The sequence below is a fragment of the Ailuropoda melanoleuca genome, chromosome 4 (assembly GCF_002007445.2).
Source record: "Ailuropoda melanoleuca isolate Jingjing chromosome 4, ASM200744v2, whole genome shotgun sequence".
NCBI classification, from domain to species: Eukaryota; Metazoa; Chordata; class Mammalia; order Carnivora; family Ursidae; genus Ailuropoda; species Ailuropoda melanoleuca.
In genome coordinates this window covers 38,810,019-38,832,153 of record NC_048221.1, presented here as the reverse complement: position 1 = coordinate 38,832,153, position 22,135 = coordinate 38,810,019, and the positions used below count along the sequence as shown (strand labels likewise).

Here is a 22,135-nt window from a genome sequence, read left to right as displayed (position 1 = left end):
TCATGCTTCAGTTCAGGTGATGCGTCTTGGGCAGGCATGTCACAGAAGGGATGCTGTGTTCTTCTCGTTCCATCCTAGTGGGTGGCCCACAATTTCAATTTGTCTCATTCCTGATGAGATTCACTTGGATCGTGTGATTCAGGTAGTACCCGCCAGATTTCTCCTCTGTGAGGTGAACCCGCCAGATTTCTCCACTTTTCCGCTTTGTAATTGTGCTAGTTTACTATGGCTGCTGTAAGAAGTTACCACAAACTGGGTAGCTCATAATAGCAGAAATATATTTCCTCACATTTTGAAGGCCAGGAACCTGAGATCAAGGTGTCAGTGGGATTGCACCCCCCCGGAGGCTCTGTGGGAGAAACCACTCTTTACCTCTTCTGGCCTCAGCTGACTGTTGGCACGCCCTGACATNCAGAAATATATTTCCTCACATTTTGAAGGCCAGGAACCTGAGATCAAGGTGTCAGTGGGATTGCACCCCCCCTGGAGGCTCTGTGGGAGAAACCACTCTTTACCTCTTCTGGCCTCAGCTGACTGTTGGCACGCCCTGACACGTGGCTGCCTGCATCAGTCCAAACTTTGCCTCTGTGGTCACTTCCTTCTTCATTGGTCTGGCAAATCTCCCTTGACCTTACTCTTGAAAGGACACTAAATATTGGATATCAGGCCCACCTAGCTAATCCAGGATGATGTCCTCCACTCTAGATTCTTAAATTACATCTGCAAAGACCCTTTTCCCCAATAAGGTAACAATCACAGGTTCCAAAGATTAGGACACAGACACATGCTGTTAGGGGCTACCATTCAGCCCACTATAGTAATTTAAAGTGCTCTGTGGCAAGGGACTTTGAAACTTGGTAAATATCCCATATCTCATCAAACTTTCACTCTTCAGCTTTCATATCCATTAATGTTTCTTGGTTGAATTAAATATTACTATGATGGTTGCCAAATGGTGGTTTTCTAACTCCATCATTCCTTTTAAGTTGGCAATATAACCTAAGGAAAGCATCATCTCACATTTATTCATTTTTTAAATTTATATTAGTTTGGACTCATGGATCCCTATACAGTGGGTCATGATTCATTATTATCATTATTTACTTTAATACCTAAATTGTTCTAGACTTGGCCATTAGGGACTTCATCCAGCTGGCTTCTGCCTCCTTTTGACATGGGCCTATCAATCTTGGAGCACATCTTCATTTTCTGGTACAAGACATCATTCCAGGCTCATCTGGCATCTTCCCTTCTTCAGCCCTGAAATTAGTCATTTCTTCAAGTCCTAATTTCCTTTAGTGGAGAATGCTATGTAGGAGTTTGGATGGGACTGCTAGGGTGTTCCTTGCCATTAATATGTTATTGCTCCCAGACCCTATTGGCAGACAGAGCTAGAGAATATACTCATGTATTCATACACATAAACACCCACGAACATGCTTATTTCTATATCTATCTGTATAAACATATATTTGGAACCGAGAGTTCACAGCTTCTAATTCCAATCCAACACTGGGGGATTCATTCTAGTTTTCTCCCTTTCCATATGTACAAGGCTCCAACAGTAAAAAACCTGCTGCCATTATCCTCAATATATTTATTTATTAGATCAATCTTCCTGATTACCAACTTGTTACCATTGCCAGTCCCTTTAACAGGGGCCCTTCTTACCTCTCTGGGCTCTGATACCCTGCATCAGCTACCTTCCGCCACTCCCCTGTGGATTCCTGCTTTCTTTGGCCACACTTAACTGGCTTGAGAGTGAATTATTTGGGAAGGAAAGATAAAAATTATTAGTATTTATAATAAAAATAATAACAGTAACTTTTAATTCCTCAAATAGTTGATAATGTGTCGTAAAGCAATTCAAAGAATCCAGGACAAGCAGAAGTCTCTCCTCCACCCCGTACCCACCACAGCTGTAGGAAGTGTAGTGAGTTTGCTGTAAGTCTTTCCAGATGTTTATTAGGTGTTTACATGTCTCCCCTGTATCATTACAACAGCCTCCAACAGCTCTCCTGCCTTCTATCCTGATTTCAACACAGCAGCCAGGATCCTTTTAACAAGATCAGATCATGTCACGCCTCCGCTCAAAATAACCCTCATTGGACTGAGAGTAAAAGCCACCGTCCCTACAGTGGGCCACTCTGCCACTCCACAGCCCTCATCTCCTACCACCACTCTCAAGCCCTTCTTCAAGCTGTTCCAGCCTCACTGGCCTCCAGGATATACCCTCAACCTGTGGGTACACTCCCTACTTAGGATGATGCCTTTGCTTTTCTTGGATTTGGCTATTTTCTGGCTTGTCACAAGGTATGTCACATTTGCAATTGCCTGATCACATGTGGATTTTATAGTGTTACCACTTGCCGGGGGCGGTGTAGGTAGGTTGGGGAAGGGATCAGCCTCTACCAGCAAGTCTATCAGACTTTACCAGCAAAGTTACAGGCTTGGAACCTAAAGCTGACCCAAGGAAATTCTCAGACCTGAATATGTCCTGAGTGTGTATGTTACACCAGGAACCCGTCTGTGGACATAGCCTTGAACAAGGAAGATGGGATCCTTGTCCTCATGAATCTTACAGTCTAGTAGGACAGACAGTTGTAAAGGAAGTAGACAACTACATAAAGCCCAGGTGTTGTAGATTGAAGGAAGCACTATGAAGGGAATCAACAGGATAATATGGTGTGAGGGCCATGTGGGCAGGCTGGTCTGGATGGGAAATCAGAGAAGGTGTCTCTGGAGAGTTGACATTTGGGTTGAGACCTAAGCCATGTTGGGGGAGAATTGGGGAAATGAGAGACAAGGCTTTGAGAAAAGAAAGGACATGGTGTATTTTAGAAACCTGAAAGAGGGCTGGAGCACCGTGGGTGAGTGGAGAACAGAGCAGGGGCAGCGAGGGGGACACTGGACGCTGTGGGTCTTCCGGAGACATCCTACTCAGTTCGGTTCTTATCTTCAGGGCAATAGACAGCGGAATGTTTCAAGCAAGGAAATGTCATGATTCAGTGTATCTTTGTCAAAATCACCATGTTTTCTTGTCCAGTCTTCTTTTCTAGGAGCCCTGAGTGGCATACTCTTCTTTCAGCAGTGTCCTAGTTCCTGTCATTTCCTCTAGCATCCTAAAATCTACTACTGAAGACATGCCACCTAGACCTGTTGTTCTCGAAACTTAGAGTGAGTTAGAATTACTAGGATATCTTGATAAAAAATAGGGACTCTGGATCTTTAGCACAGAGGTTCTGACGTAGCAGGCCTGGANCTGACATAACAGGCCTGGGGTGGGAGTAGGAATCCCCATTTTAGCAAATTCCTAAGTCAGTGGTTCTCAAACTGCAGCCTGAAGAACTCCCTGGAGGGCTTAGTAAAAACACAGGTGTCTGGGCCTCCCTCCCGAAATTTCTGAGGCAGATCTGGAGTGGGGCCCAAGATTGATATTTCTAACAAATTCCCAGGTAATACTGATGCTACTTGTTCGGGAATGACACTATCAGAACTACTGCCCAAGTGGATTCTAATAAAAGTGATCTCTGGGACCACACTTTGAAAAACACAGGCCCAGGGACTAAAGCTAATCTTACCAGTGTGCTGTAAAGGTCTTTGGTAGTATCTGCCCAGCCGATCTTTTCAGTCTCGTCTTGTTCCACCCACTGNGAGTGAGTTAGAATTACTAGGATATCTTGATAAAAAATAGGGACTCTGGATCTTTAGCACAGAGGTTCTGACATAACAGGCCTGGGGTGGGAGTAGGAATCCCCATTTTAGCAAATTCCTAAGTCAGTGGTTCTCAAACTGCAGCCTGAAGAACTCCCTGGAGGGCTTAGTAAAAACACAGGTGTCTGGGCCTCCCTCCCGAAATTTCTGAGGCAGATCTGGAGTGGGGCCCAAGATTGATATTTCTAACAAATTCCCAGGTAATACTGATGCTACTTGTTCGGGAATGACACTATCAGAACTACTGCCCAAGTGGATTCTAATAAAAGTGATCTCTGGGACCACACTTTGAAAAACACAGGCCCAGGGACTAAAGCTAATCTTACCAGTGTGCTGTAAAGGTCTTTGGTAGTATCTGCCCAGCTGATCTTTTCAGTCTCGTCTTGTTCCACCCACTCTCTGCTCTGGGACACCCACTGGCTCTTTCCTTCTAACCACTCCTGGAATTTGCTGTGACTGTACACACTTCTAAGCCTTTGCATGTGCTGTTCTTTCTCCTTGCAACACTCTTCCCCTTAAGACTCTGCTCAGGGGCGCCTGGGTGGCTCAGTCGGTTAAGCATCCAACTCCTGGTTTTGGCTCAGGTCATGATCTCATGGTCATGGGATCTAGCCCCACGTCAGACTCTGCTCAGCAGAGAATCTGCTTCAGATTCTCTCTCCCTCTCCCTCCTCCTCTCTTTCTCTCTCAAGTAAATAAATAAAATCTTAAAAAAAAAAAGACTCTGCTCAAATGTTATCCCCTTCTGTGTTCAGTAGCCCCCAACTCTACGTTAGATGTTAATTGCTTCTTTCATTGGCTTGCCTAGTATTTAGGCAATCTCTAACATAGAGATTTGAAAACATTTTTGACAAAGACCTGAAGTAAAAAATTCATCTTATTTTATTTTATTCTTAAAGATTTTATTTACTTAGGGAGAGGGAGAAGCAGGATCACCACTGAGCAGAGAGGCTGACTTGGGGCTCAATCCCAGCACCCTGGGATCATGAGCTGAGCTGAAGGCAGACAGTTAACCAACTGAGCCACCCAGGCACCCCCAAAAATTCATTTTATATTGCAACCCAATAAACATATACTGATATAAGAAATTAAAATATGATTTTGTAAAATAATATTTATCTTAATATGTACTCTGATATTCTATTTCATTTTTTAAAAATGCTAGCTAGCTGTGACTTTTAAAATTGCTGTGATATGAACACAGAGCTCCAGTAAACTTTTCTCCTATCACGTTGTAATTTCATATTTATCTCCCCAATTAAAATGTAATCTATTTTGGGGGCAACTGAGTGCCTCAGTCAGTTGGGCATCTGACACTTGGTCTCAACTCAGGTCTTGAGCTCAGGTATCAATCTCAAGGGTCATGAGTTCAGGCCCTGTGTTGGGCTCTACACTGGGCATGGAGCCAACTTAAAAAAAAAAGGAATCTATTTGAAATTTGGGGCTGTATTTTATTTATCATGTGTCTCCAAAGCCTGCTAATGACTTTAGCACTTAATAGATCTCAATAAATATTAATTGAATGAATGAATGAATGAATGAATGAATGAATACAAAGGCCTATTGCCTTTAATTGTCCTTATCCAATATTGATCCAATCATTAACATCTAGCTAAACACAAGTAGGATCAATTGGTAAATCAACAGAATACTATATGGGAATTAACGAATGTCAATGCTTATTTCTTGCCACATACGTAAAAGTTAACTAAAAATAGATCATATATCCTCACATGGCTGAGAGAGAAATCATGTCTCTTGAGTTTCTTTTTTTGTTTTTTTGGGGGGATTTTATTTATTTATTTGACAGAGAGTACAAGAGAGCGTGAGCAGGGGGAGCAGGAGAGGGAGAGGGAGAAGCAGGCTCTCCACTAAGCAGGGGGTCCGATGCGGGGCTCCATCCCAGGATGCCAGCATCATGACCTGAGCCAAACACTTAACCGACTGAGCCACTCGGGTGCCCCTGTATTTCTTTTTTTATAAGGGCATTAATCTACCCTCATGACTTAATGACCTTTCAAATGACACACCTACTAATACCATCACATTGGGGTTAGGATTGCAACATATGAATTTTGGAGGAACAGAAATATTCACTCCCTGCAGTATAAAACCTAATACTATAAAACGTTTGGATGAAAACGCAGGAGAAAATCTTTGCAACTTGGGATAGGCAATCACTTCTTAAAACACAAAGCATAAAACAGAAAAAGAAAAAGTTGACATATTGGACTTGACCAATGTAGAAACTTTTGCTCTTGGAAAATGCATTAATGGAGCACCATTAATACACCAAAAAGGCAAATCATAGACTAAGAAAAAATATTTGCAGTATGTGTATTGAAGGACTTCTATCCAGACTATGTAAAGACTCCCCAAATTCAGTAGTAAGACATTAACAACCCATTTTTTTAAAAAAATGGGCAAAAGTTTTAACATTTGACCCATGAAGACATATGAATGTCAAATGAACACATGAGATGACACTCAACATCATTAGTCACTAGGAAAATGCAACTTAAAATCACAATAAGATATCACTTCATACTCACTAAATTGGCTAAACTTAAAAAGACTGTCCACACAATCCTGGCAAGGATGTGGAGCAACTGGAACTGCTAGTGGGAATGTAAAAGGTACATCAGTTTGGGAAACAGGTTAGCAATTCCTTGAAAAGTTTAACATACACCTACTGCACTACTCACCTGTATCATTCCTAATTTTTGCCCAAGAGAAATTTAAAAAATGCCCAAGAACTTATTCATGAATGTCCATAACAGCTTTATTTGTAAAGTCCAAAACGGAGGACAAGCAAATCCATCAACAGGAGAATGAACAAACATATTAGGGTTAATCCATAGAAAGAAATATTACTCAATAGTAAGAAGGAATGAACTATTGATACATGCAACAATGTGGGTTAATCTCAACTATACTGAGTGGAAGAAGTCAAGCAAAAAGAGCACATATTGTATGACTTCATTTATATAAAGTCCAAGAACCTGCAAACTCATGTACAGTAATGGGAAGGGGATCAATGGTTAGCCATGGATGGGGATAGAGGACGACAGAGATCAAAAAGGGTATGAAGAGATTATTAGACTCTCAGAGACTAGTAGAGACTATTAGAGGCGATAGAAATGTTTGTTACCTTGGTTCTAAGTGAGCATATGTAAGTTACAACCAATCAAATTGCACCTTTAAATATGAATAGTTTATGGTATTTCTGTTATTACCATAACAAAGTTATACAAAAATATTAATGACTAGCTAAATATGTCATAAATGCAACAAACGAAATAAAAACCCAAGTCCAAAATACAGCATATTTAAAATGCATACCTTAGAAAAAGGAAATAAGGGATAATATAGCTCAAAGTATTTGGGAATCTTTGGAGATCAATAAAATAAATCACCTAACTATGTTTATTTATAATATAATTGAAAAAAATATCCATGTTATACACTGGGGTGTAAATGTTATACAGCTTGAATATATAAAATAATAATAGCTAATAAAATCCAGTGATGGGAGAAAAGTCAATAGGTGGATGTCTAAGAATGCTAATTCCCAAATATTTTTTGCAGGGCCTGGGGGGTTAATTCAAATTTTCCTAAGTGCAAGCAGAGATGAAGAAGACAAAGGGGAAGAAGAAGAAAAAGAAGGAGGAGGGACAGGGAAAAGAGGGGAGAAAGAGAGAGAGAGGGAGGGGGTGAGAGTGGGGGAAGGAGAAGAATTATTTTCATAGTGAGTAAGATAAGATCATAGATTTTAATTTGATTTTTTACTGACGTGAAAAAATGTATCAGTTGCAGATGATGAAACAAACATTTGAATACAAGTGGTTTATCTGGGGCTAAATCCAAGGAAACCCTGGTGGAAGAGTGGAAAGTGAGACGGTAAAGGCAAGCCAGTAAAGAACGTATTATCAAGGGGGTTACTACTCTGTGAGTGGTTTGAGCTCTCTCTCGCAGTGGAGAATTCTGGGACAGACAACCGAGAGTTATCCAACCTAAGAGGAGAGGGAACTGGGGTATGTATCCACCAATTCCAATCAATCAGTGGTTGAGGGCTACTCTCATGTGTTCATTTTCCAACACTTCCTGCCTGCCCATAGGCGAGCAGAGCAGGCCACAGTGGAAAAAGAGCCTTCAGCCACGAAGTCACAGGGGCTGGAAATTAGATCTCAAGCTGGCATGCGTAGAAATAATGTGTGTTAAGGGAATGGGGGGGTTATGCTGTACTGGTCATCCATTACATGCCAGACACTGTGGGATCTAAACAGACAGAAGGCAACCTTGAGAAGTTGAAATTTCCACTCACTTGAACACAGTCTCTTAGTTTTACNGGGGTTATGCTGTACTGGTCATCCATTACATGCCAGACACTGTGGGATCTAAACAGACAGACGGCAACCTTGAGAAGTTGAAATTTCCACTCACTTGAACAGTCTCTTAGTTTTATGTTAACTCTCCCCTGCACCACGATGCACATGCAAACACTAGCCAAGTTTTATAAACACCTATCAAGTTGTAAACACTTAATATGCCAAAGCTGGTATCAGCCCTTTTATTTTTCCTTTAACTCTGTATGCTTGCAATCATTTCTAATAACAATAATTTAGATGCCGGACAACTCAACTTCCTAGTATGACATTTAGACTCACTTTGTCACTAGATCCAAAGTAGCAATTCTAAAAAAAGAAGTGCTATTATTTTGATAAGCTCTAAATTCTCAGTAAAGAGACAGGCACAGATACTCCCAGGAGTCTCTTTATAGTCATAGCCTAAGAAGATACATCTATACTCATGATTTTGACTGTCACCTCTGAGAGTCTATGTGGACTGTGGAGCAGAGGGATGGTGATAAAACACTCCTGTTCAGCAGTTTATGAGAATGCACCCCCCAACCCCATCATCCATTCCTACTAGTTGGTGAATTGTTTCTGGTATGAGAGCTTTATTTGGTTAATAGTGGTTCTCAATGACGGGGAAAAAGATATATTAACAGTTGTTTTAAAACATACACCAGGAGAACAATTTTCTTGATGTCTTGACCCAGGTTGACAATACCATTTTTCAGTTGGACATGGAGACAATGTATTTTTCCAAAGATGGAATGATTCTATTGGAATGACATGAAAATTTTATGGCTGGAATCCTAGAAGGATGTGTGGTTTTCAATAAAATATTAATGAAAAAAAGCACTGTTAAAATGATACATTTCCCTTGGCATCATTTATGCCTTGAATTCAGAGCTATTTCTGGACTTTTCACTTACATGAGCCAATGCATTCTTTCTCTCTGTCTCCCTCTCTTTGTGTCTCTTTCTCTGTATTGAGTTGTATTTGCTGTCCTTTGCAATTTAAAGAGTTTTAACTAATGCAGAAATTGGTACCAGGCGTGGTGTGGTTTCCAGGCAGCCAAAATCCCACAAATGTCCACAACAGAGCCATCAAAAAGAGATTATGGAAACAGAGCATTTAGGTAGAAAGGAAGTTAAACATTATGTAACCCAACCATGTCACTTTTTGGACAAGTAAGTAAATCTCCAAGAAATTCAATGACTCAATATACTTTCAATGAATGAGACTTTAGAAGATAGGGTATTATAACCCAGAACAATCAAGATTTATAAGAAAAATAGTTTTTGAGAACAACACTCAAAGTCAATACAGCGTGTTGGGAAGGTTTGTGGATAGGAACTGGTCCCAGTTCATGATACAGCAGAATCACTTCATTCTCAATAAATATATTGTGAGCACCAGAAATGTATTAGTCATTGAGTTAGGCAATGGACATAGAACAAGGAATATCAGCAAGGACTACCCATTCTCAAGGAACATTGTGTCTAGTGGGGAAGACAGTCAATAAACAAAATGTTTTACCCCAATAACTGTTGTTACTATTATAATATATCCTGAAAAGAGAAAGTACAGGTTGATATGGGTAAGTGTAATAGGAGGACCTGCCCTTATGGGGGGATCCAAGAGGGCTTCCGTGAGAAAATGGTATTTAAATCAAGACCTGAAGGATACTAGACATTTGCCAGGTGAATTTTCAGGTTGGAGGATTCCAAGCACATGCAGATCCCTTTTACGGGTAAGAGCTTGGTTTCTTAAAAGAAGAGAAAACAAACCAGCAAAAGTGACAATTATCAGAGTGGGGAAGAAAAACTCAAACAAGGCCAGAGAGATAGGCAGAAGGTAGATCACACAGGGACTTTCTGAGCAATTTGGAAAGAAATGTGGATGTTACCAGAGGAGCAAAGGGGAACCACTGNACCTGAAGGATACTAGACATTTGCCAGGTGAATTTTCAGGTTGGAGGATTCCAAGCACATGCAGATCCCTTTTATGGGTAAGAGCTTGGTTTCTTAAAAGAAGAGAAAACAAACCAGCAAAAGTGACAATTATCAGAGTGGGGAAGAAAAACTCAAACAAGGCCAGAGAGATAGGCAGAAGGTAGATCACACAGGGACTTTCTGAGCAATTTGGAAAGAAATGTGGATGTTACCAGAGGAGCAAAGGGGAACCACTGAACGGCTTCACACGGTAGGGTGGGTTATGGTTTGGTGGGGATGAGAGTGAATGCAGGCATTAGAACAACAAACCAGGCTAGAGATCACAAGACCCAAGACAGGAATGGTTTGAACAGAGGCAACAGTGCAGAGAAACACAGGAAGCTAACTCAGTTAATAATCTGGAGGTAGAAGCAATACACCCTCTGCCTTTCCTGTACTAGCTTAAGTTGTATACGGTCACTTAGGATGTGAAGGGTTTCTGCTGCTGCAGGTGCCAGTACCAGGAGTGGGCTGTTTTAGTGGGGGAAGCGATGATTCAGGAGGAGGGTGGGTGCAAGGAGGGAGAGGAAGCAGACAAGAGTACGGCCAGGTTTCTGGGATGAGGCAGCGGGTGGATGTTGGTGACATTTACCAGCTTATAAAACAAAGGAAGAGGGGCGCCTGGGTGGCGCAGCGNCAGAGAAACACAGGAAGCTAACTCAGTTAATAATCTGGAGGTAGAAGCAATACACCCTCTGCCTTTCCTGTACTAGCTTAAGTTGTATACGGTCACTTAGGATGTGAAGGGTTTCTGCTGCTGCAGGTGCCAGTACCAGGAGTGGGCTGTTTTAGTGGGGGAAGCGATGATTCAGGGAGGAGGGTGGGGTGCAAGGAGGGAGAGGAAGCAGACAAGAGTACGGCCAGGTTTCTGGGATGAGGCAGCGGGTGGATGTTGGTGACATTTACCAGCTTATAAAACAAAGGAAGAGAAGGACAAATCGGTTGCCATTCCTTCGATCTGATACTCTTTAAAAATCAGTTAGCCGGGGCGCCTGGGTGGCACAGCGGTTAAGCATCTGCCTTCGGCTCAGGGCGTGATCCCGGTGTTACGGGATCGAGCCCCACATCAGGCTCCTCCGCTCTGAGCCTGCTTCTTCCTCTCCCACTCCCCCTGCTTGTGTTCCCTCTCTCGCTGGCTGTCTGTCTGTCAAATAAATAAATAAAATCTTTAAAAAAAAAATCAGTTAGCCATTTACTTAGTGGAGTTAGAGGACCACAAACAGGAATTTTTAAAATTTTGAAATTCCATGTTTATTCCTTACCACAATCTAGGAAGAGGGTCATTCTCAGCCCTGTCCTAGGGGGTGGGAAGTCTGAAGTGGAACGAGGGTCAGTAAGGATTGAGAATGGTGGGGCTAGGACTTAAATTCAATATTGTCTACATGGAGTTCCTGAAGCTTCTATGTCACATAATAATTGGATGTGGGTTCTCGGTTATTCCAGAAAACCATATCCATGTATCTTAGCATTTTAAAAATGTTTTAAAATTAAGGAAGGAACTCAGTAGATGCATGGAGTACCTTGTGCTGATTTTAAAAAGAGAATAGGGACTGGGGGAAAAACCTCTGTATAGGCTCAAAAAAGTCTTGGCACGGTTCAGTTATTTTTGGTATGTGTTATTAGCTTAACAAGTCAATTCCAATTCTGCTAAATAACATGCAGGAATGGGGAGAACTGATTTTCACATTCTCCAAGTTCTCATTGTACCCCAAATATAAGGCATCATTAAAACCAGATAGCACATAATTTATAGTATGGCATTAAAAAATTTTTTTTTTAATTTCATGGGCCTCGAACTCACAACCCCGAGGTCAGCAGTCGCATGCTCTACCAACTGAACCAGCCAGGCACTGCTATAGTATGGCATTTTTAAAAACAGAGCAAAATTTTAACGACTTTTAAAAATAGGCTAAGAGGCAGTCTTACTAAACCAAATATTTCTTTACCAGTTCTTAAAAGGAAGGACTTAAATATATTACTATTTAATATTGTAAAATTTCAAACTTGAAATCTTAGGAAAGAAATACACTTCCGAAATAACAGCAAAAGAGATGTCTTTTTTTAAAGCTTTTAATTTAAGAAAAAAAAAAGGTAAAACAGGAGATGGCGTTCAAAAAGACAAGTAATTAAATCATAATATTTCTGTTTCTTTTAATTTGCTGTAACAATTCATTTTCTTTGGAGTATTGTGTTTTTTATGCTCATTTCTTCCCAAAGAAAAATTACTGAAAAATAAGTTTTCCAACATAAAAAAAACCCACGCAGGGTCTCCTTGGGAGCTATAAACCATGGCTCACTTTTCAGTGACAACACACACATGTAAAACTAATAACACAGAAACCGCACCCGACTCTTACATGTTCATGCGGACGGTGACACACACGCACACACAAGTGCTTTATCTTGAGGACTCAAGAGAGTATTTCCAGTTTTGACCTGTGAAGAACAGAAACCAGGATAACTTGCTCTGTTTGGCAGCAAAATCTCATCAGCTTCAAACACCCGCACTGCAACTGTGAAATGAGTTGACCTAAGATGTCACTAGCTAGAATTCTTCAATTCACAGAGCACGACAGATTCACAGGGCTCTTTCTTTAAAAGGCATGTGGGTGCGTGTGTGTATCTGTAGGTATGTGTTGCGTGATTTTTTGGAAAAATTTCAAATTTTTGAAAAGTTCTTATCATGAAGTTTCCATCTAAGGCTTAGAATTTCCTTCTGCCTGCACAGGAATCCCCAAGTTTTGTCACCCTGCCATTAATGCCAAGCCTCCTGGTACTACTCAGTAGCTTACATCAAAGACAGGAAGGGAAAGGCAAAAATGAAAAAAAGGAAGGTGAAAGAGTAGGACCCAAGAAACAGAAAAACCTAAGAAAGCTTGCTTACCATACCATTCATTGAGGATATAATGATTTGTACCCCCATGGCATCCAACATTTTTCAGTTATGAAATCATGTTCACGTTGGCTCATCCAACACACGCAATCTATTTTTTTTGTATAAATATCAGGCAATATTTATACATAAACCTAAATTTGTATGAACATTGTCCTCTCTTCTGGGTGGGTGGAGTGATTATTCTATTACTGGATTACTATTGTGTGACATCAATAAGGTCTTGTATGGCTTGCTTGTTTTATGAACACCCTAAGCGTAATAAGATAAATACTCTCAGACCTTGATGTGTTCATATAAATATCCATTTCAATAATAAATCCAGTCACAGTCACAACAGTTTGCAATGGAAACAGTCAATATGTAATAGAGATTCCAAATAAATAGCAAAGCTGGAGCGTTACGATCTAAATGCTAAATTGTCATTCAGTAAGTTGGAGGAAAACTTAAACAGATTTTCTAGCCAGTTAATTTTTTTTTAATGTTGAAATTTTCCACGTAAGTCACAATTTCTGAGATTTGTATTGGAAAACAACTCAGCAAGAAAAATATTTTAAGTATTTCCAGCGACCCTACTATAGAAAGTCTCAATCTCAATGCATACAAAAATACTGTCATGTTTTGCTATTGGCAAGTGTTCTTTCATTCTCCCATGGAACTTTGTGGCCGTACACAGTGGCCAGAATTCTGGAGGCAACAAGAAGAGTAGGTGAGAGAACCAGTCTCATGCTCTTCCCAATATAGATTCAATGGGCCATATGGAGCAACACAACTTTTGGCAAACTTCAGACCACAGACTGCATGATTTAGGAGTCCACTGAATTAAAATGAACAGTTCCCAGATTTCAAAGGTGCTAATGTCATAGTTGTCTGTAAATTATCAAAGGCAGAGAAAGTACTGCCTCATGGTAAAATACTAAATAGAAAATAATTAGCACTTTCAGGGAGCAGGGATTGGAAAAACAAATGTTCTCCAAATTCTCCACCAGACTCACCTCAAATTTCAAGATACCATGAAGAAATTCCAAGGTAGAAAACCACACCAAATTCTAAAGTTTCACATTCTCATAATGGATCATTCTAGAATGTTCTAGAATTCTATCAGGGACCTTTGCTAGAAATCTGATTCTGGGTATTCAGAACAGAACCAAAAGTTAAACGTTGTGGGTAAACCAGACTCTCCTAAAAGAAAAGGTGTTGTGGTATTCAAAGTCTTTACAGCAGATTTTTTGTGGGACTCACAGAAGGAAGAAGGGAACTTCTTTAGGACTGCAAGTCATCAACAAATCTGAATGACATTTGTAGGTTTACTGGCCACGCTGAACAAGTAGAAAGACTGGAACGGAAGCCAGAGAATCATGTTTACATTCTGGCCCTTTCACTAAAACCCCATTTGTGGGTATGTAGGAAGCTTTTTCTCCCATCCAAAAGATAATCCAAAAATTTCCCCAAGGCCTTTAGATATAAAATAATGAATGACATCACCTTTAATGGTGAAATGAGGAAACATAACAGTGAAGAGTTCCACATCATAATGGTAATTTCCTTAACAAAAATAACAAATTATAGGCCGCCCAACTGATCAAAAGGAAAGTATGGGCCATTCCTCTAACATTTTATAATTTATTACTACCGTAATGGTGCTGTATACCAATATTGATTGATATCTACATATTTCTTTGGAGTGCTGAGATTTTCATGTATTTTTTCAGAGTAAGACTTTTTCTGTGGATATAGTATCTATGATATCCTACTGTGTTCCAATATATAGAACACCACATTTGTATTAACAAAATATTACTTTTCATTTTATATTTTTAGATCACTGTCTACATATGATGAAAAGTATTTAATACTTAAATTTCCAAAAATTTGTCTGTAAAACAGGATGCATCTTATCCATACCTGTAGTGTTACCAATCAGCAATTATGTTGGGTGTCCTTGTTTCTTGTATTATAATTTCCTTATTTGCCCAATGGAGATGATACCGTCCCCTACTAAGTCCATTAGGCTATTGTGAATATCAGGATCATTTCTGCACAAGATTTTTGAGATAAAGCCTTATGCAAAATGCTCTTACCCTGATACCAGCTACATGAACCACTAGGGATTAAGTCAGATCCCTTGGGGGAATATAGAATTTCCTCTACTGTAGCTAGGTGATAAGACCTGCTTGGTTCCTTGGCTAACAGCTGGGTAACCCTAGAGAAGGAAAAAAATTTAAAGAGACCTTTCTATGGCTGGTAGGAAGTTGAATTTTCTTGTCAATGGGATCAGCTGAACTATCCTGAACCCCTAAGTTTGAAGTTGGCCTTTAATTCCCACCTATTGCCCAAGAGTTTAAAGAAGAGAGGAGGTCACACCTACTAAGCTAAGAGAAAATGTTTTCATCTGTGGGTAAACACGAATGAAATCACACCTCTGTTAAAGTGACCCCTTGGGTTTAACACAATTATTGAATTTCCTTTCAGAAAGTATGGTTGCATAAATATATCTTAATGATTTAGCTTTCCACTAATCTAAACAACTTTTCCTAAAAAAACACCCCCAGTCATTCTTTAACACTGCCCAATCAGCAGAAATCTGAATACTTCTGCCAGACATATTTTAAATAAAGCACTGTAAACATAATCATTTTCTCTAAATTTTCGTCTCTACAGAAAAAATCTCAGCGGGGGGCCAGCTTTTACTCAAACTACCTGTTTCACATATGTGTTACAATGGAAAAGACAACCAGCAAATAAATATGGAAGTGGGGAGAAAACGCTGGAAGCAACTATCCATTAAAATAATCTTTTCACCAGTTGGTAGGATTATGGCTAATCTAATTTTGATTTTGGTCCACGGACCTGTATTCCCTACAAGTTTTTAACATTTTTTTGTTTTACAACACGCATGTATTACTTTTATAACAAGGATAAGGGGGAGTCTGTTGCCTAGCAAGAGTCTCAAGAATAGGAAATTAATATACCGCATTAGATGTCACCGACAAGGTCTCAGACATTTAACAGGAATTGGAAGGCTCACAAAAGTTCTTTTTCACAGCTAGCTCCACTTGCTTGAACAATGTTAAGTGAGTAGTAATACAATTAAAAAAAAACCAGAGAGGTAAATAGCAATTTTTAAAAAATTAAAGCATATTTCCTTTTAGGGGCAACTCAATGAGCAACAGGTAATGAGGCCTTTTAAACTCAACCGTCACAGAGCACCATTAAATATTCACACGAAAGAGATGCGGGCAGCTTAAAGATGAAGGTTGCCTTGTTCTTGAGAGGCTGAATCCACTTGCGACAATATGAAAAACATTCAGTGCATCTGGTTGGGGCCCACATGGATGATGACGTGTTTCTCATAAGCCCTTTTCATTGTTTTCTCGATTTGCTTCAAAAACACTTGTGGGATTCGTCCACATAAAGTGTGCACAGTCTCCAGAAACTTCAGCTGGAGCGGGTAATACATGGATTGAAAGAGATTGTCTTGAAAGGGAAACTGGAAAAGGATTTAAAAAAAAAACGATAGAAAACGTTTAGTGACTGAAATGCCACGTAAAATGCAAACAACATTTACTAAAAAATGAAACAGGGAATTAAGCAGGCAGGCATTGGTTGGGATGTTCGTGGACATTTGATGGAGATTCAAAACCTGATTCAATCTTGTACAGCCCCAGGCAATTACTTACCCTCCCTGGGCCTCAGCTTCTTTACCTCTAAAAAAATGATTTATTTGGGTCCTTAAAGCTCTTAAAATCTAAGATCAAAATATTTCTTCAAGGACAAGATATTCTCTATATAGTATACTCTTGCTGAGGAAAAGCAAGGCCCAAGTAGAGACTTGAAATCTACTGTGATACCACATAGGATTCTTCATATTTTTTGCATTTGTTGTAACTTATTTTAAGATCTATTTTAGAGACAGAGCGTGCACACGTGTGCAGAGCACATTGGGGGGAGGGGGCAAAGGAAGAGGGAACAAGAGAATCTTAAGCCAACTCCCTCCTGATTGCAGAGCCAGACATGGGGGCTCGAGCTCTCAACCTTGAGATCATGACCTGAGCGGAAAGTAAGAGTTGGACGCTTAACCAGCTGAGCCACAGACAGACGCCTGGGTGGCTCAGTTGGTTAGTTGCAGGAACCTGTTCATTGCAATCTTAATAAAGAAACTTTAGGGTATGTCTATAGTAATCTCATGAAGTCCAGAGTTTAGCCATTACTAGTAAAACTTATCGTCACTGAACTTCATTTTAATAATTCAGGTACCAAACATTGGTTGTTGGTTTTTTCCCACTTAATACTGGGCTTTTGATTTGATTTGATTTTTAATTCTCTCGTTTTCCCATGGAAGGTGTTTATGAGCAGAATTTTCCAAAATAAATCTTTCAGACCACTTAGTTATGAGCATGTTCAAATTTTTATTACAATCTGGTTGAAATGGAAAAGGCCTCCAGTAGGTCAAGTCAAAGATTCATTGTTGGCGAGGATATTTTATACAAAAAGACTAGGAAGAAAAAGGAAGAAAAGAAGGGTGAAAGGTCAGTACACGCTTGCCTGGCAGCAGAGTGGGTGGGTATCTGGTTTCCTAGAACAAGTTTTAATCCCTTTAAAGTTCATCAGAAATATTGCTTAAGCATGTTTATCAGAAATGTGAATTTCTTCCCAGAAGGAGATTATGCGTTATGTAACAGAAGAAGGACCATGTTCGGGACAACTGTTTTCTTTCTCAGCACAATTTAGACCTCTGATCAACTCCTTTTTCGTCACAGTATCCCTAGTGACAGGAAAAGAATAGGTCAGAGCCTTGAAGTCATCCTTGATTCTCTCTTTCCCCCACATCCCTCATCCAGTCTATCAGCAAGCACTGTAAAATCTCTCTTTACCATGATGCCTGCATATGGCCACCGCTGCCCACCTTCTCGTTGCCCCCATGTCTCACCTCGATGGCTGCAGTAACTCTTCATAAGTAGCCCTTGTGTTCTCACTTGTGCATCCTTGCACTGAGTTACCGAGGTGATGTTTTTAAAGCCTAAATCAGACTGTATCATTTTCCTGCAGGGGCTTCCCACTGCAATTAAAATAAGATTCCGACTCCTCTCTTGTCTTCAAGGCTCCATGCGACCTGGAATTCTCCTTGGTGCCTCTATCCTTCTAGTCACCCTGGCTTCTTCCCTGCCCTTTGGGCACACCAAACTCATCCCTGCCTCCAGAACGTCCCCTGGGTTCTTCCTTTTACTTAGCAGGATCTCCCCCCAGACTGCCCCACGCCTGCCTCCCCTGATCACTTATCAGGCTTGAGGGGGCCTCCAGGGGCCCCCAGCTCATGAAAGCTCTTCCTGCCCGTGACTCTCAGCCCATCACCCTGGTCTGGTTCCCTTCAAACACCTTTCACTACCTTTTTATTTCTTTCTTTGTCCACGTGAGTATTTTCTGGCTTCCTCCACTCACAATATATGCTTCATGACAACCGAGCTTTGTCAGTCTTGTTAACTTCTGAGTGCCTAGAACCTAGAATTGCTCCTGCATAAAATTGGTTCTTCATAGATGACGGTTGTTAGAATTACTGACAGAATGTCTACCTGATAGATGATGTCCTTGGATCACAATGGAGGAGACTGCACTTCCCCTTTGCACAAACACAGGTACACAGGCTTAGGGTCCGTGTGTGCAAGTGAGAGAGAAAGAGGAGAAGGGAAGAGATGGAAGGGGAAAGGGAGGGACAGGGAGAATACATTCAGAGAGAGATGAAGGGAGAAAGAACTACAGCATGAAAGAGAGAAAACATATTTATAGACAGGGGAAGAGAGCGAGTGAGATAATGTAGGTAAGGAGGCAAGTGTGAAACTGTGAAACAACGTCTAATTATTGAGCACAACCATATGTCAGGCACTGCACTACAAGGTGAAAAAACCATCATTTTGGGGCTCCTGGGTGACAGTCGGTTGAGTGTCCGACTCTTGGTTTCCGCTCAGGTCATGACCTCAGAGTCATAAGATCAAGCCCCGCATGGGGCTCCACACTGGGTGTGGAGTCTGCTGAAGATTGTTTCCCCTCCCTCTCTTTCCCTCTCGTTCCTCCTGAGCTCAAGTGCTCTTTCGCACAAATAAATAAATAAATAAAATCCCAAAACCGTCATTTTGTTGACTCCTCACAACAATTTTATGAGGTAAATAATACTATTATCTTCATTTCACACATGAGGAAACTGAGGCCCAGTAAGGTAAGAGCACAGAGTTAATGACTAATCACCGGAAAGGGACAAAAATTGGGCCTCGTGTTGAGGTCTGTCCACCCCTGAGCCACGCCCGGAACCTGCCACATGGTGCGTGGCCCTGTGGTGAGTGGGGAAACTTGTCTTCCCAGATGGAGCCTATGTTTGTTCCCGTCTCAGGGTGGGGTTAGCAATATTCCTGATTGAAACGCCTGAACGAGAATGGTCCTCATAGGTCCACGTGAAGACCATCACTGAGTGTATCTGGGCAGATCATTTATGACCCAGTTATTTGGCTTTCTTTCTGCTCCTCCAGAAAGCAAACAAGATGCAGGGTAACTCAAGAACTACAGTTGCTCAATTCCAGACTAGGGCTGACAGACCATAGAAGAAACGCGAGCGGGCCTCTGATGGACTGTGGCAAACTCATTTAACTTCTGTTTGTACTCCTGAATGGCTCTGCCCCGGAGTCACTGTTTGAATATCTCAAGTGATGATATCACTAAGTACAGAACAAATTTTCTGTGTAATTAAATCACCTGGTCTTTGAAAACGAACTGCAGGAGAAGAAAGCGGTGTTAGCTTATAGGCAGGCTAAACTCATTCCCTGCAGAGAAAGTTCTGGGAATTCCAAGGACTCTCCTTAGCAAGATGCACATTTTTCACACACACAAAAATGTGTTCCTGTGTCTCGGGATTCGCTTGCGCCAAAGCCCATTCGTGAAACCATGAGGGTTCATGGATTCTTAAGAAAAATACCTCTGACAAAGTTTACATACTTTATGTCTGGGGTCAGCAAATTTTTTCTGTAAAGGGCTAGACAGCAAAGATCTTAGACTTTGTGGGCCACACAGTTTGTTATAGTCATTGCTGCCATTGTGGCTTGAAGCAGCCGCAGACAAACACAGAAATGAATGGGTGTCCCTGAGTCCTGATCTGACTTTATTTATGAACGGTGAAATTTGAATTGCATATCATTTTCTCATGTCATGAAATATTCTCTTTTTTCCCAACGATTTACAAAACCGTTCCCAGCCCACACGTCTTACAAACACAGGCAGCAAGGCAGATCTGGCACAAGTTTGCTGACCCCTACTCTAGGTCTTGGAATTACCACTTCAAAAGGGACACTCCCTGAATCTCTGTTGCTGGCTTCCCCCTGGTGATCTCAAGGTAAAAAGCAACGTGGAATGCGGCGGGCGTTTCCCCAAGTGTGGAATGAAAGGCAAGGGCGGGCAATATCTGGCATTTTAGGTAGTGAGCCCCGAAATAAGGTTCTTTCAACCTTCCCATTTACTGCAAGAAGATAGTTCCCAGGCATCTGCAATGGCTCAACACTTGCTAATCAATTTCTCCAAGGCTGTGGGCGGGGACCTAAGGCTGTGAGAAGTCCAGCTCCAGGCCAGAATCCTATGTGTGGTCTCTCAGACTCAACCACAGGCAGTGACTGACAAGGCTGCTGGCAGGCCTCTGGAGGGATGGGGAGCTGCCCTCCTGACTCCAGACTCGGTGCACAGGTAAGTTTACCTGAAGGAGTCGTTGCCAAGAGCTCAGGCCTCTGCCTTGGGCCAGCCACACTCAAATTCCTATCTGCATCCCTACACAGACACCTCCATCTGGAGGCCTCCTGGGGAAGGAGGGGTATCTTTCCACTCCTCCCTCCTTCCCTTCTCCTTCCCTCTCCCCTGGCCTAGAGGTCCACAAGGGTGCAGGAGCCTTGGGATGATCTCTGCCTGCGGGCTGCATTCTCTTGACCAGTACCCTTCACAGGGTACGGATGCAACACAGGGGAGCTGGTGCCTCCTCGCGCCTCTTGCTTGCACCACTGCAGTATGTAAATGAAGACTTGCTTTTTACTTTCAGTTTGATCCCTTGTCCTAATTGACCACCTCCACACCGGATTGCTCAACAGGATGCTGGCAACGAGGCAACACAGTCAGCTTGAGCGGAATACTACCATTTTCTTCTTACTATGTGATCTTTACCCTAACACATTCCCCTCTGTTATGGCAAAGGGCAGAGGGTTTCCTTCTGGGTCTTTCATTTCCTCCTAAAGTGAACTTAATTACAGACAACCCACTTACAGACACCCCCCCCCAAATGAGTGACTCACTTGTAAAGATTAACAGTGGCTATAATATGAGGGAGCAAGTGGATACAGCAAAGTGGTGCCTGAGACTGGGGAAAGGGGCAGAACTCAATCCTTCTGGGCAAGTCTTTGGCCTTGCAAGGTGCTGGGGTCAAAGCGCCTGTCCTGCCTCATGTCGAGTACGCATGCGCCTGCTGCAAGGGGGGCAGGGGGGGCACACTTACATCCCGTATTGCTTCATAGAGCGCTTTGAAAGTGGGCTGCTTATCGTCATGGTAGACGCCGCGGTTCCCGTGCAGCACAGACACGCCTTCCCGCTCAGCGGCTTTGCAGTTGCTTCCGTACATGCAGTGGTCGGGGCGGTAGTTCCACTGGCAGGGGAACACATAGAGACACTCTGGTGGTGGCAAGAAAAAGACGCATCCGCAGTCAGTGCCCGCTCTCCTCTGCGCGCCTGGTGGTTAAACCCGTGTTTCCATAACCTGCACACCACCCGCGATTTCAGGGCTGGTGAGCGTGACTGGGACTCACGAACCAAACTTCACCATATTTTGTCCACATTTTGAGATCAGGAATTGAAGGGGGCACATACTAGTGATGGTGTAGGTTTCACCCCAAAACAGGAGGGCAATGCATCAGGGACAAGGAGGCCAACAAGGTCAGCAGACAGCCTGGGTCCAAACCCTCACTCTCTCACTCACAAACACTGCAGCCTAAGTCCAGCGACTGGGCCTCCCTGTGCTTCTCGTCTGTAATATGGGTAGGACAGGAACTCCCTCTAATCATGCTGATTAGATTTTAAAAACACAGGTAGGGGCACCTGGGTGGCACAGCGGTTAAGCGTCTGCCTTCGGCTCAGGGCATGATCCTGGCGTTATGGGATCGAGCCCCACA

At 41.9% G+C, this 22,135-nt stretch overlaps 1 protein-coding gene across 1 annotated transcript in view; it reads right to left on the bottom strand.

Annotated features, from left to right (window-relative positions):
- Positions 1-13,130: 13,130 nt before the first annotated feature.
- GXYLT2 (glucoside xylosyltransferase 2) overlaps positions 13,131-22,135 on the bottom strand; it is a 107,183-nt gene continuing 98,178 nt past the window's right edge. Inside the window, exon 8 of the mRNA XM_034657252.1 lies at positions 13,131-16,440. Within this exon, the coding sequence (XP_034513143.1) occupies positions 16,258-16,440 (183 nt within the window). The 3' untranslated portion in view covers positions 13,131-16,257. The remainder of the gene's footprint in view (positions 16,441-22,135) is intronic.